Source organism: Athene cunicularia (assembly GCF_003259725.1).
Source record: "Athene cunicularia isolate RWA chromosome 14 unlocalized genomic scaffold, athCun1 chr14_part1, whole genome shotgun sequence".
Taxonomy (NCBI): domain Eukaryota; kingdom Metazoa; phylum Chordata; class Aves; order Strigiformes; family Strigidae; genus Athene; species Athene cunicularia.
Window position 1 is genome coordinate 14,979,927 of NW_020799118.1, and position 14,249 is coordinate 14,994,175.

At 39.0% G+C, this 14,249-nt stretch overlaps 1 protein-coding gene across 3 annotated transcripts in view; it reads right to left on the bottom strand.

Moving 5' to 3' along the window:
- Window positions 1-14,249, bottom strand: part of ADCY9 (adenylate cyclase 9) — a 93,411-nt gene that overhangs the window by 7,616 nt on the left and 71,546 nt on the right. The window contains exons 8-10 of one of the 3 annotated variants that reach the window (XM_026858700.1): window positions 11,208-11,356; window positions 8,196-8,237; window positions 702-2,181 (exon numbers count right to left, since the gene is read on the bottom strand). In XM_026858700.1, coding sequence (XP_026714501.1) covers window positions 993-2,181; window positions 8,196-8,237; window positions 11,208-11,356 — 1,380 coding nt within the window. In that variant the 3' untranslated portion in view covers window positions 702-992. Of the gene's footprint in view, window positions 1-102; window positions 2,182-8,195; window positions 8,238-11,207; window positions 11,357-14,249 lie in introns of those variants that run through there. The other 2 variants (XM_026858699.1, XM_026858701.1) reach the window with 2 other exon arrangements.

Sequence of the window (14,249 nt, forward strand, 5' to 3'; positions counted from 1 at the left end):
GGAATAAAATAAATAAATAAATAAAGGCATTCCCAAAACATTTATTTCGCTTTTCTCTCTCTCTCAAATCAGACCAGCTTAGAGATACCGACTTCACCTTACCTTCGCAAATTCAGCTAGCGTACGGAGTAACATGAAACTGCTTTAGACTCGTCAGACCTGAATTGCAACACTCCCGTGGTCACTCGTCTGCTTCTGGAAACCTGTCCTGAGAGCTGGTGATGTCCGAACCCTTATTCCATTCCCACATATCAGTAACTCAATGGCTATATGGAAAAGAAGTGTATCCAAAGCACACAATGGCACATTAAGGTTGAAGAAAGCATTGGTAAAGGAGAATAAAACTAGAGCTGTTGTTCAGCCTACTCTAACTAAATGTTGAGCCACTGCAGAACTCCTCCTCCAGCCCAACACAAAGTCAAATTGTGTCACCCCCTCGCCAAGACATTCTTTTGTGGTACGTTACTGGCACTTTATGTCAGTCTCATATGGTAGATACATGCACATTTTTCTGTGTGTTTACATACAAAAGGTCTGATAACAGTAAAACATTGTTCAGAGAGATATAAAAAACCCAAGGAGTTGCATTAGGCAAAAAAAGTGTTTTGTGAGAAACAACAATAAAAATGATATAACCACAGCTTTTCTTTTTAAAATTAGATAAATACCCAAAGCTATGATTTCACTTGGGGCCTCTGTACCTTGACAGGGAGTCCAATGGAGTATATCTGAAGGCACTTAATATCCTCTACTCAGCTGTAAGATGGTTGCACAGGGAGCTGGGGAGCTTGGGATGTGATTTGGGGCATGGAGGAGAGAGATGGATGAAAACAAGCCCTGAAGAGCTGTGATCCACACAGCACCAGGCGCTGAAATGAAAACAAACGTACAACCCAGGTGTTGAGAAGGTCTCTCTTGAAAAAGAAAACTGCCAATTGCAAATGTCTTTGTGTTTCTATTGACAGAGCACTTCATGCAACTCTGACAGTGCATCATACACTCTTAGAGATATTTAGCTTTGTCAGTTCATTGACCTCCTCAGTTCCCGCTTCCTCACAGTCAGTCTTCTCCGCGGCTTTGCCAAACCTGCACCTCTCCTCTGCTTTCACCACATCTTTCTGGAGCTTCTTGGTGGAAGGAAGGATGTCCTTGGTTTCTGAGTTATCTGTGCCATGGGCTATCTTATCAGAATTCTGTACAGAAGGCACCAGGTTGGCAATCTCATCCGTTGGAGATCGCCCAATGCTGCCATCCACTTGAACCCGAATGTCTGGAGATATAGACAACTGGTGATGTGGCACGATCCCATTGTCCATGCATTTTGGGTAAAGGTAGGTCTTCATCTGACCTTTCCCCTTCACATTGACTGTCCCCCTATAGTCAAAGTCATACCCCATCTTGTTGAGGATGCGGTAGCTCTCCTCACTCACCTGTATACGACACTCGACGCCGGTGGTGTCCATTCTGCTCGCAATGTTCACAGTGTCACCCCAAATGTCATACAACAACTTGGTGGTGCCAATGACCCCAGCCGTGAGGGGGCCGTGGTTAAAGCCAATCCTAAGTTTAAAATTAAACCACAGCATGTTGTTGTTGAAGTCATCCACCACTCGCATCATTTCTTTGGCAAATTCAAAAAGGGTCTGCAAATGTCCATGGGGATGGTTGTTGTCCTGACACTGGGAGGTGTTCAGTCCTGAAGCAGCCATGTAGGTTGCCCCAATTGTTTTGATTTTCTCAATGCTGCTGTAATGTGGTTTGCTCAGCAGCTCATCAAAATCCCCAATCAATTCATTCAGGACTCTGTAGCACTCTTTGCCTCCTTCATAGTTCTCCTCATAGAACTCGCTGAAGTTCACAATACTTGCAAAGATTACTCCGCCACTGTCATGGTTTTTGGAATAGCTCTGGGAAACCTTCAACTGCTCAGCCACATGGTACGGAATAATATTCCTCAGCAGCCAGTCAGCTTGATCCCTCATGCTCTGAATTTTGGTGCGATGAAGATCAGCCTCCACATCTCCATGGTAGTGGAGACGGTAACTGACCTCAAACTCTCGATTCAGAAACCAGACCAGGAGGAGCAGAAGGAAGGAAACTAAAATCACTTCTTGACCAATCAGGTCCGCTGGCCTCTTCGTGTCATTTGGCACTGAACTGTTGCAGGGGCTCTTTCTGGAGCTGGAAGCAGAAGAAAGGGAAGAACACAAAACGTGCATTTAAAAACACAGAGTTAGGGCACTGCCATTTCTGCTCCATAGTTAGAAATCCTTTGCTAGAAAAAGAAGTGTAGGAAGCGTATGTTACATACTAAATTATAAAATACACTTCAATAACTTTATCTGCTGTTAAGCATGCTAAAGAATTAATTTCATTCTTAAACTCACTGATACTTACTTAAAGGGATATTATCAGGTTCAGCAAAGCAGGAATTGCCCAGCCTTTACAGAAGTCCTATTTTAAGGACTTCACCAAGGAAACAGTTATCATTATATCTAAATATATAAGTAAAAGCACTACATGTAAATACATATATAAAAATGCTTAACAATGCCTCTGTGTGGGTCTAGATATATGTGTGCACATGTATGTCCGTATGGAGGTGTGTGTGCGTGCATGTGTAAGTCTTGTGAAATTTATCTTTTTTTGTATTACCTCCAATATCCAGAAACATCTGATTTATCCTCCTAGTGCCTCTCCTTGTTTCCTCAAAGACCAGTAACCTTTGCAGTGTGCCTTCAGTGTTAACACATGAAGGTTCTGGAAGAAGACAACCCTGTACAAGACACTTCATGAAGAACTGCATCAAAGTGGAGAACATGGAGCTCTTGGTTGACATCTTTTGTACATTATAAGTACTGAAGCTTTTTATGGTGGAGATGTGAAGTTTCTCAGAGTGCCAAGATTAAAAAAAAATAATTCATGTCTCACATAGATTGAAAGTAATATTTCAAATGCTTTTGACAATTCGTCGACTGCCTGTGCAGATTATGAAGCATGGATGGAGCACGCTTCCAGTGCCAAACCACCCTTAACAGGGAGACATCTGCAGTCTACAATCTCAACTTTCTGAGGAGATGCAAAGACACAAATTTAATCTGAGAAGACAACACCTATGCAATCCTAGAAACTAAGTCTAAACCCAGACAGATTGGCATGCAGTGATTTCTGGAGTCACTTAACTGCATTTTTTTCTATAAACTTATGCCAAAGTTTAAGATTTGAAATGAGCAGACACATGCTGAAGTTTTACAAGTAGGAGATGGTTTGATAAGGGAAAGCATCACATCAACCTTTCTCCTTGAAAAACAGAAAGGCAAACCATATCTCAGTGTCTGTTTGTACTTCTCTCATGGAGGTATGTTAGCAAACAAGATCAAAACTCAAAGCACAACTGTAGCAACAGCTCAAAAAGAGAAAAGTAGATTTGTTTCTGTAACACATGAAAACACTTCCAAGTTCAATTTGTTACTTTATGTCCATGGGGGACGTGCTTCCACTTCTCAAATTGAAACAGACATTTTAGCAATTGAGCTGTATTACAGACACAGTTTCTCTTTCTGAATGTTCATTCTCAAATATCTGATTGACAGAAAAGTACAATGAAGCAAAAACATAGCACAGTTGTGAAACAGGTGAACATGCACAATCTCTGATAACATTTGTACGTGCTATGGTCTTGGTATCTATTAGCTTTTATCACAGTATGCCTATAGGAGAAAGAGTTTTTCCTAAGTAAAATATTTACAGTAGAGAGCTTCCAGGTTGAACTTCAGATTAAATATAAGACTGCATATTATGTCGGAAATTACTCCTTTTGTTTTCAACAACAAATACATTGCTCCCAGAAGTGAAGGTATATTCATTTTATTGGTTCGGTATTAAAAAAACGAACACGAGGGAAGAATGAAAGGAGGAGATTACTCCCCTCTCGCAGAATAGGTCCCCACAATCAGGTTTCTGTAATTGCTGGTGTGCTGCTGTACTAAGACTCCTTCCCTTCTCCCATACAGCTACTTTTCTCAACATAACCTCTGTTATGAACCTACTCATTTTCTCCTTAGAAAGACAAGTCAAGAGACTAAGACAAAGACTAAGTTATTAATGACTAGAATAGTAATTATTCCTGAAATACAATCCTTGCTACCTATTTTGCTGGTGGCAAAATACCCTTCCAGTTTGATAGGTTTATAAAACAAAATGAGCAGAGGATAAGCAACAGAGAAGATCTTAGAAAATAAATAAGGCTGGAGAAGGTGAGGAATGAATCTCTGTTAAGGAGCACGACTCAGGTTCTTTTCAGAACAGTCCATTATTTTCCATATCTTGTGGGAAGAGATCTGCTAGAGGATCTGAGCAATGACATGTTACTCCTTTGAGAGTACAAGTTTGATCCAGATAATCTGTTCCAACATCAAATAACCCTGCCACAGGGATTTAAGTCATTAAAGGCTTTTTATTTACAGTTTATTGTACAAAATACTCCTCAAAGTACTTTAATTCCTCTTAAATGAATTAGGCAAGCACCACAAATTTTACGTTACAGAAAGTGGCTTGTGTTGAACGTAAGATCTGCCTTTTAAGAAGAAACTGCTGCCTCCCGTTCACCACTCCTGACGTACTGGCATCTGCAAGCTCTGAGCCATCTCCTCAAGTGCTGGCCTGACCTTGTTTCCCATGTGGGTGTAAAACCTTAGAGATCTGAATGTGAAATTACTGACTCACTTGTAAGCTGACCTGATTTCATTAATAAGGTAATGGGTTAGTATCTCAAAAGAAAAGGTGCAGTATCTTTTCCAGAGCAGGCATTTTTAATCACGAGGCAACTGCTACAAGCCTGAATGCAAAAAGCCACGATGCCAGCCTGAAGGAGGCAGCAATTACATCTTACTCATTTGGAAATCAAATTTCTGGATGTTGCAGCAACCAAGTTACAGGACTTACAGGACTATAAATCACCTTTCAGAATCAGTTATCAAAGATGACCTGAAGCTACCCTTTAGAATAAAAAAAAACCCAAACCCACACACCTATTGCAGAAAGGATCACACGCCCTCAAATCTTTTTAAGGTCTACTCTTTATGATGTGCTGCAGGATAAAACTGATTTTTAAAATCATTGAAATGTAAGTCTTAAGCCGACAGTGTTCCTTTAACTCAAACTAGTGAAGTGCTTCCTGGCACAGACGCCTAACTATTAACTTGGCATCTTCATCCAGGCTGTGTGTTGAATATGGAACAAGTGAGAGCTCCGGAGATAGAATCTCCTTTGGCTTGATCACAAATCATAAAGATAATGGCTTTCCACTTATAAAGATTTTTGGAAAGCCATTTTGCTTCTGAGCCAGTAACCTATGTTTGGATTTGGATATCTTGCTATATTTAAAGAGGATGCATGCCTGCTAAATCTTTAAAAAGAACGCAGTGGTGGAACACTGTGGAAAAGGGAATTCAAACTGCTGCTTTTGATGCAGAACATATAGTGGATGCATATAAACACATCCCCCCACCATGAAGCAATTTTAGTCTTCCACTTCAAGTAGCCATCACTGTTCCTCCTCGAGCAGTCAGAAACTGGAAAATTATACACCCTACCTGCTCTGAGATAAGAAATAAAGGAAAATGAGAAATATTTCCTGCTTAAAAGACAAAGTTTATGGTTTTATCTCCTTTGTGCTGAAGAACCACTCCAGTCTGGAAAACAAGGGAAATTCCGTATTTTGGTTTATTGAGCATAGTGTGGACCGTCCAGAGATGAACTTTGTGCTAATACTTCATTACCATTACTAGTATCTCTCTTCCCAGGCAACATTAATAACTATCTCAATTTTTGATCAAGAAAAGGGAATAACTTAATTAAGGGCATGCAAAACAAGTAAGTTTGTTTGGCCCTCTTAGCCAGGAAAAGCTTTTGTGCTGACTGGAATGAGCAAAGAACCCTTTTTATTTATTTCAGTGAGAAAGGAACAGCAAAAACTTTGTTAGGATAAGGGAGTTTCAACTTTTTACTAGTCCATCACCAGGAAAAAGGGGAAGTTTTGTTTGCACAGTACTCTAGAAATGTGGTATACAACAACATACATTAAAAAAGTCCTGAAAAAAAGATGACAAATTCTGTTGCAAATTAATGGGACAAACAGAATAGGATTAACTCCTAGTTCTCTCTTTGCTTCTACCACTTAGACGAATTGTGTTAATTTAGAAGTTTGGGCAGCTTCAGACCAGCAGAGCCTGGACTGTTAGCAAAGATCATGCTGGATTGACACAATTCCTGCATTAAAACAGAGACAGTGACCAATTAACCTGACAGAACAGCTGCTGACAGGCGGAAAGGGCAGCACTATGTAGTATTAACTCATGTACAACATACACGCATTTTTTTCCCACCTGAAGGAGTGACAGATAAAATACAAGTCTATTTCATCTCATAACAAAGTTAAAAATTAAGTTTAGAAATGTTTAATAAGCAAGGTATTTTGGTCACTGCCTTATCTGGCATTTAAATTGCAAGCTAGGATTTGCAAAGCAGGCAGAGCATGCTCCATGCCTGTTTGCAATAGCATCTACTGCACGGTTTGGTTTCCTACCCACTCTTACCTTTCCTTGTCATGAGTTAGAAGTTATACATTTATGGAACAAAAATATTTGCACGCAAACAATGCTTGACAGCTAATTTTTGGACAGATTTATAATAAATCATGATGTAGAAACAGTCACTGAATGGAAGACTGGGTTGTCAATTATTTAAGGCAGAATGAATTATTTATTTCTGATTAGCAGCTGGTCAGGAGCCTGCTAAGCTGCTGTCAGTGCTGGGCAAGACTTTTGTAATTCTGAGCAGCACAAAAGGTTCAGCAATTTCACAAACTAGTAATAAACCTCTAAGAATCCAAACTCAGCCTAATCCTAAAAGATTACTTCCGGTGAGCATCATGCTTTAATATTTCGTACATTGCCTTTTCAGCAAATTCCCTCTGGTGTTTTAGTTTACAAAAAAATCAAGCCACCTATGTTCTTTTTGCTTCAACTTTCCATTCTGGATTTAGTGAACTGGAATTCTGTTATGAAAATGCAGTTCTCTTTCATGAATCAAAGCCATACAAAAAGGAAAACCTATGTAACACCCCCCCAACCCCCCACCCCAATACTGTAATAAGTACTAACTTCTTGGTGAGTAAATATCTAAAATGAAAGCACAATTACTACCTCTCTGTACTTAAAAAAACAAACGTTTTCTAAACTACCGTAGCATTCATGTAGATGACATTTTTTAAAAAGTAATTTTGTTTTGATACATGCTCCCAGGAAAAGCAACATGCTCCTGAACACACATGTGTTTAGATGAATTACTGAGTCACATATTCACAGGGTCATGAGTTCAATCAAGTACAACATTGCCCCAGTATCGCCCCCAAATTTGTAATTAGCAAACACATACTTTTCTAATACCAAAGACCAATAAAACCACTTTAAAAATGTCACTACACAACTTGCAATAAAACCATGAGAAATTCAACATTGAAATAACCAGAGTGAATCTTTAACGTGTATATTTATAAGGGGCTATTAATAACCAAGGAAAAGATTTTTGTTTGTTTAAGTCTGCAGGCTAAAATTTCATTTGATCTCAATGATACAACTTGCTATCCTGCCTAAGTGAGCTCAGTGTGGCAGAGAGCACCTGGACTGTCACCACCAGCATGTCTCCATCCTGGTGAAGGCAGCTGGCTTCACAACCAGCTTTTTCAGCTGCAGCTCCTCTACCACAGGGAACTCTCACCTGGCCAGCTGTGGATAGCATCCAACTTGGAACACTTCTGAATGATGCAAATCAACCAAGGAAATTAAATAAATAGCTCATGATGCACAGATAATGCTTTAAAAACTGCCACTACTAGAAAAACAGATGTTATTTTATATAGCTCCTCCACAGTTCCATTTTCTAGAAATCAAATTTTAAAAGTAAATAGCATTACATAATTCAGTGACTGCAGTATCAACTCTCTGATGACTTTTGATCATACCTAAGTCCTCTGTAAAGGAAATTACATACACAAGGAGCTTAAACACAACTTGCTGAACCAATTTGTTGAATTCCCAAGTGTATTACTGTGGATACAAAGCTTTGCTCCATATAATTGACTGAAAACGTTCCTATCCCTAAACATAATGATGGTAATTTTATATAAAGCTTACCTGAAGTTCTGTGCCAAATCTAGATGAAAAGTTTCTATGGAGCTGAAATAGAAAAGCATTGATTTCAGAAGGAAAGTTAAAGCAATAAACAAAACATCCTGCCCAAATTTCAGCTACCATTTTAAACTTTTCTATTATGTAGACCACAGGACCAATAATTGCATTGCACACTTGATCAGCTTCAGACAAACTTTGTTTGAATGTGACTTATCTGCACTTTTTGCTTGGAAGAAGCAAGCAGTCAGACAGAGGCAAGCACCTCTAAATCATAACCGATGACAACGCAGTCAAGGTGATGCCTGGAACGAGTAATTGTTAAACAATCCAATCCTACCTTGGAAACACGGAAAAGCAATTTCAGAACTCTAAAACCCAGTTATGCCTTCATCTAATCTGACCACATAATGCAAAGATTAAAAAAAAAACAACAAAAAACCAAACCCTCAAACCTCCCCAAAACAAAAAAAAACCCCAACAAATATAGAGCCTATTTTTGAAAATGCCATTACAGAAAATAAGTAGTTCAAGCAACTTTTGTGTTTACTTGCATTATAATTTCTCCACCACAATCAAGTATTACAATTCTCAGGATTAGTTACTTTTGGAACAAGAAGTATAGCAATCTGCAGAATGGATTTGCCTGTGATGCATACAAAGCTGCAATTACCATGGTGACAAAAAGTATTACCCACACTAATGATAAAAAAGAGGAACAAAAAAAGTTATTATTAACAAACAAAAGTTATGGGTCTCACTAATTCAACCTGCATTATTTTTGTTCATGATCAATTCTGTGGATCACTTTCAGATTGGCAGTTGAACAGCTCTGTTTATTACTTTAAATATTTATTTTTAAAAGATGAAATACAAACATATTCCATGATTTCTGTACTTTGGCCATGGTCACAGCTATTCAAACCACAGGCAGAAATATGCTATCATTAGCAAAATTTCTTAAGGTAATGTTTCTTCAACATTCATACTGCCTGTTTAGCAGTTAGCAAAAGCTGATGCTATGAACTGATACTGCTATTAGCTGCTCAGGAACAGCCTCCCAGTCCCTTAATAAAGTTGAAATGCAGGTAAATCCCAAGTTTTGTGTCTTTCTTTCTGCACAAATTCTTAATACAGAGATTATGCAAAAGCTGATTCAGTAATCACATATATAGTTTGTTTCAAAATTTTGTCTTTGAATGAGGGATTAGGACTTACAATTATGGCACCAAACCTTCTGATTTTCTTCTGTGACAAAATGCCTTTGACATGGATGCACTGAGGTCTGTTCAAACAACCACTCAGGGGATGTCAACCACCACGATACCTTTTTCATGCTTTGGCTTGACTGCCTGCCCTTATATGAAGACTTTTGGTATTACAAATTATATTATATGACCCTATTTTAAAAGGCTCTGCTGTGAAACAGCATCTAGTTATGCCATGCCAGCTCCGTGCAGACACACTGGTACACGTGCAGCAGGTTAGTGAGCTGCAAGAACCCCTGCTTGAGGGGAATTATAGAAGAGTAGCCAGAGAGTCCAGAAATGGCACCATGGGTTTGCTCTTCATTAACATCCCTGAAAAACCAGACCCAGGGCTAGCTTCTCAGTGAAGCTGGTGGTAGGACAGCGAAAGCATCAGTGTTACAAAGGAAAAGCGAGCAGGTGAAAGTCAGCTTTCCTACTGGGAGAGGGTCACTTAGTGTGCTGGAGAAGAGGTGATGTTAGGTAAGCTGGACAACTAAAACCAAAGGGACAAACCAAAGATGAGAAAGGGGTGGCATCCAGAAACTAAACATTATTTCCCTTCGCTGAAGCTAGAAAGAACTGTCCTGCACTCCTTGCCCAAGTGCTCTTCAGACAGACAAGAATGGGATTTTTCTTTAGTCTAATATGATCTAGAAACAATTTGTCAACTGACTCCAGTTCCGTTATTTTTTCTTTCCAAAGAAAGACTTCCTTCCTACAACTCTTACAGCCACCTCCAAATTACAGATGTGAAGAGGTGATAAGAGGTGACTTTTGTTCTCCTTGTCTTCTTTTATAAAACTTAGATTGAGATTAAAATAGACCAAAGATACTTGAAAAGGGGACTAGAATCTCACATAAAAACTCACACAAAACATTTATCTTCAAACTCTTTTTGGTTTGTTTTGGATTTTTACATATTTTTCACCACATGATTCAGCAGGCATCTGAAGAAGGAATAGGAACTAGAATAATCTAGCATAAGTAGTCCTTGTAAAGTCCACACTATGGTAAGAGTGCCAAAGGCTATGGTATTTCTTAAGCCACTGAGAAGTGCAAGTTGATTATAGAATTTTGACAATAGGAGTGGATGGCTGGAAGGACTCCCTTGACTCTCTTGGCAAGAAAATGGGAGGAAAACACTGCAAACAAGTTCTCCTATGGGGAACATTGTTTATCAGAGGAAAAACTGAAAAGCCTTAAGGTTATTGCACAGAAACTGCATTAACTTGATTCCTCTGGTTACTGTCTTGCAGCATCCTCTGAAAAGGCAGGAAAGTGAGAAGGAAACAGAATATTAGAATCCTACTAAATCTAAGCACCTGCCTTCCACAGTGAAAAATTCCTTGAGGAAGGAGGTAGAAGAAAGATACATGGTTCCTAAGGGTAAAAATAAATCCAGAGGTGTGAGGGGAAACAAATGGGCTCTCTGGCACCACCAAAGACCTCAGAATTTTCTTAATATAGATTTTCAAACAAGTGGTGAAAAGCAATTCTATGGGTGTGATAGGAATAAGTGTGCCCTGGAAACACGTCAGTTGAGGACAGAGTGTAATTTCAAAACAGATTATAGGAAAGGGCCCTTCAGAGGTCCTCAAATCCTTCAAAAAACTGCAGAACTCTTCCAAAATAAAATTAAGTTTGAGATGCTGGAGAAAGTCATGGCAGATACTAAAATCCCATGCATTAGACCCTCACTTCCGTGGCAGAGAAAATCAAATTTGTTCATCTAAAACATAGTCTATGAGTGCTAAGGTGTGATGCTCACCTGTCTGGACACAAGGAGATGTAGAGCAGAATGAGCAGCACTGCTCCTACTACAGTTGCCAACAGAGATCGCATCCAGGAGCTAAGCTGGCAGAAGTTACAGTACTGCACGATGGTGATCAGAATCGCGCAACACATAAACATGGTGTACTGCAACAAAGAGAGAGAGCGCGAGTTAGCTTCCTCCTCCTCACTGGAGCCCTTCTGCACATAAATGCCAGCGTAAATTAAAGAGTGTGTGATATGAAAGAGAAATCTAATTTTGTATGTATTATATGCACAGTAAGTCATCCCTAGCAGTGTCTGTATCAGGAGACAGCACTTGAAAATGGAGGTCTTCCCTTCCGAGAGCAAGAAAACTTCTAGCACAGGTAGTCTGTCACAATTTTCCCTAGATGGGCTTTTGTATTACTGCATTACACAACCATTGTTTCAGTTACTTTCAATACGTTCATCTTACCTTTGCAAAAAGCTCAGTGCCTCTTCTTATTAAAAACAAAACCAAACCCAGATAAAACACAGTAACCTCCTCTCACTTGCTGGTGTTAGGTCCTGCCTGTTTTAAACTGAATGTCAAAATTCCACTGCACAGAAAAATGTGGAACACATTCACCCTCAGAAACTTCACCCAACTGCCTAGTTTTAAAAACACTTATTAGAGGACATTATCGTACAGGCCAGCAACAGGTGAATTAATTCGATAACAAAAGGCAGGCATCAGTCATTGTCAACTGATGCTTGGTAACACCACCACTTGTGCCAATTTGAAAGGACAATTTTAGATTTTCTATTCTGTCTTTTTTATCTCAAAAAAACTTTCCCTTTCCACATCTTTACTGAATAAAGAAAAGGAAGTGCAGGACATGTATGTTGCCCAGAATGTCTTCATTCCCCTAAGATAGAATCTTACAGTGGTCAAAATTCTCAAGCGAACATGAAAATTTTGGTTTTATCAAGAATATTCATGACCATCCAAGCTAAAACAGAGGCTCCTCAACTGCATTATGGAATTCTGTTCTAGCTACATACTGCATTTCACAGTATCAAATGATCATTCTCTCTCATTTTAAATTTCCTTTGCAGCTGAAGTGCAGAGGCTGCAGACTAGCAATACTGTAGCATAACAAATAAGCATGTGATTCAGAAGTAGACACAGTGTATGGGAAAAAAACTTACATAATTTACCATTTTTAAACCACAAGCACAGTTGTTGTTTTTCTAAATGACTCAAAAATGGATAAAAGGAATTTCAGAAGTGTCCATAAAAAAACTGTAATTTAAACTTACTTTTTTCCCCCATTTCAGGTCTCCTAAAGTGGCAGAGCACTGGTTCTCACTCCAAGTGATGCCCCAGCATGAAGCCAGCCTATAGAGGGTCAGTAAGTGCTGTGTTTTACTATGTATGCATGGCTTTGGAAAGTTTTTTTTTCATTGCTGTTTTGTTAATTTTGATTTTAATTATTTTATATCCAGGGAGGGTATAAAATGCTATGAATAAAAAAAAACTTTGCAAAACCATGTCATAGTAAAATATGACACTTACCTGACCCTCTATAGCTTAACTCCATTTCCTAGAGCTCCATGACTGTTGAAACACTGAGCACAAGACGAGTTGGGACATCTCTTGGAGAGTGAGCCAACAACCCCACGACTCTGGAGGACCTGCAAGAGGAAAGAAAGCAAAGTTCATTCTCAGTTTGGTGACGAACACCACCATCTTACTGCTGCTGCCTGAAGCATTTAGGCTAACAACTTGATCTCTGCAGGTATTGAGAACACGCTAATAAAATAATTCTTCAAACATTAGTTTCAAATGTTTGGAGAGACGATCGATCAAGGATGGTGATGAATGGGATGAGATAAAAATCAATGGACAGATTTGAAAGTTTTTAGCTCCCTTCAGCACAAGGAAAACATTCTTACAATTAGTTTACTAGTAGTCATGAGGGAGGAAGACCATCACTAAACTGAAAAAAAAAAATTTACAGTTTAAAAATAGTTAACTAACATTCACCAAAGGGAAAAGCTGCAGAATGATTTTAAGTACGGGATGTGAAAGAGTATCAAGTACACTCCTCTGTGACTGTGATAACCATGGAATTTAAGTTTAAATCAGAAATGACCAAAAAATGTCTGGTCCACACATTCCCATGGAATAAATACTTCCTAACACCCACTAATAAAGTGTGATAGGAAGACTGAGAGGATCTGCCTGTTACCTACACCCAGGGCCCTGAAATAGCAAGAGATTTGTGAAACAGAATTTCCTGAAGATCCTGGAAAGGAAGAACTGTACACTGTACTACCTAAGAGAAACTTGCAGAAAAACAAACTTTCATCTCTGGTTCCAGTCCATTTTATTCACAAAGAGTTCTTAGGTATTGATTTTATGCTACACTTAGCCTTTAAATTAAACTATTCTTCCCCCTCCTCAATATTTAACCCCTTGTTCACCCCTTCTGAAAGTTTTTATTAAAGGAGACACCAAATCCCCTGTGGACCTTTCCATGGCTGGGCTAAATACGCCAATTTTTTTCTGCTCCTTTTCAGAAGACAGCTATAGCATTTCTTTAACCATTCTTGCAGCCCCTGCACAGCAATCATTTCTATGTACCAAGAGCTCTCTCCCTTGGGTTTCTCATCTAACTCTGCAAAGAAAAAACATCCACTGCTAATACTATTTTTGCTGTTGAGATTAACTAATGTGCGTGCAAAGTTTTTAAGTATACATGGCATCTCTGATGACAAACTCTAAATTAAAACCAGAATGAACACAATGAAAAGCCTGAGATGCACTACTTGCATTATCTAGAATAATCACCTGGAGAAGTGTCTGGTCTAAGAAAAAAAAGCACATATGTAGGCAGGCATTTACAGGTATCCCTCTCCTCTTTTGTATGAGAGTTTTCAAATAAGCAAGTGACTATATTTACATAACAAACTAGGCATTTTATCACACACAAAAGCCCTATCCCTCTAAGGGATCTGTATCAAACAGATGTAAAGCACGAGGGAGGTGAAGGAAGATGGCAGGCAAGCAACA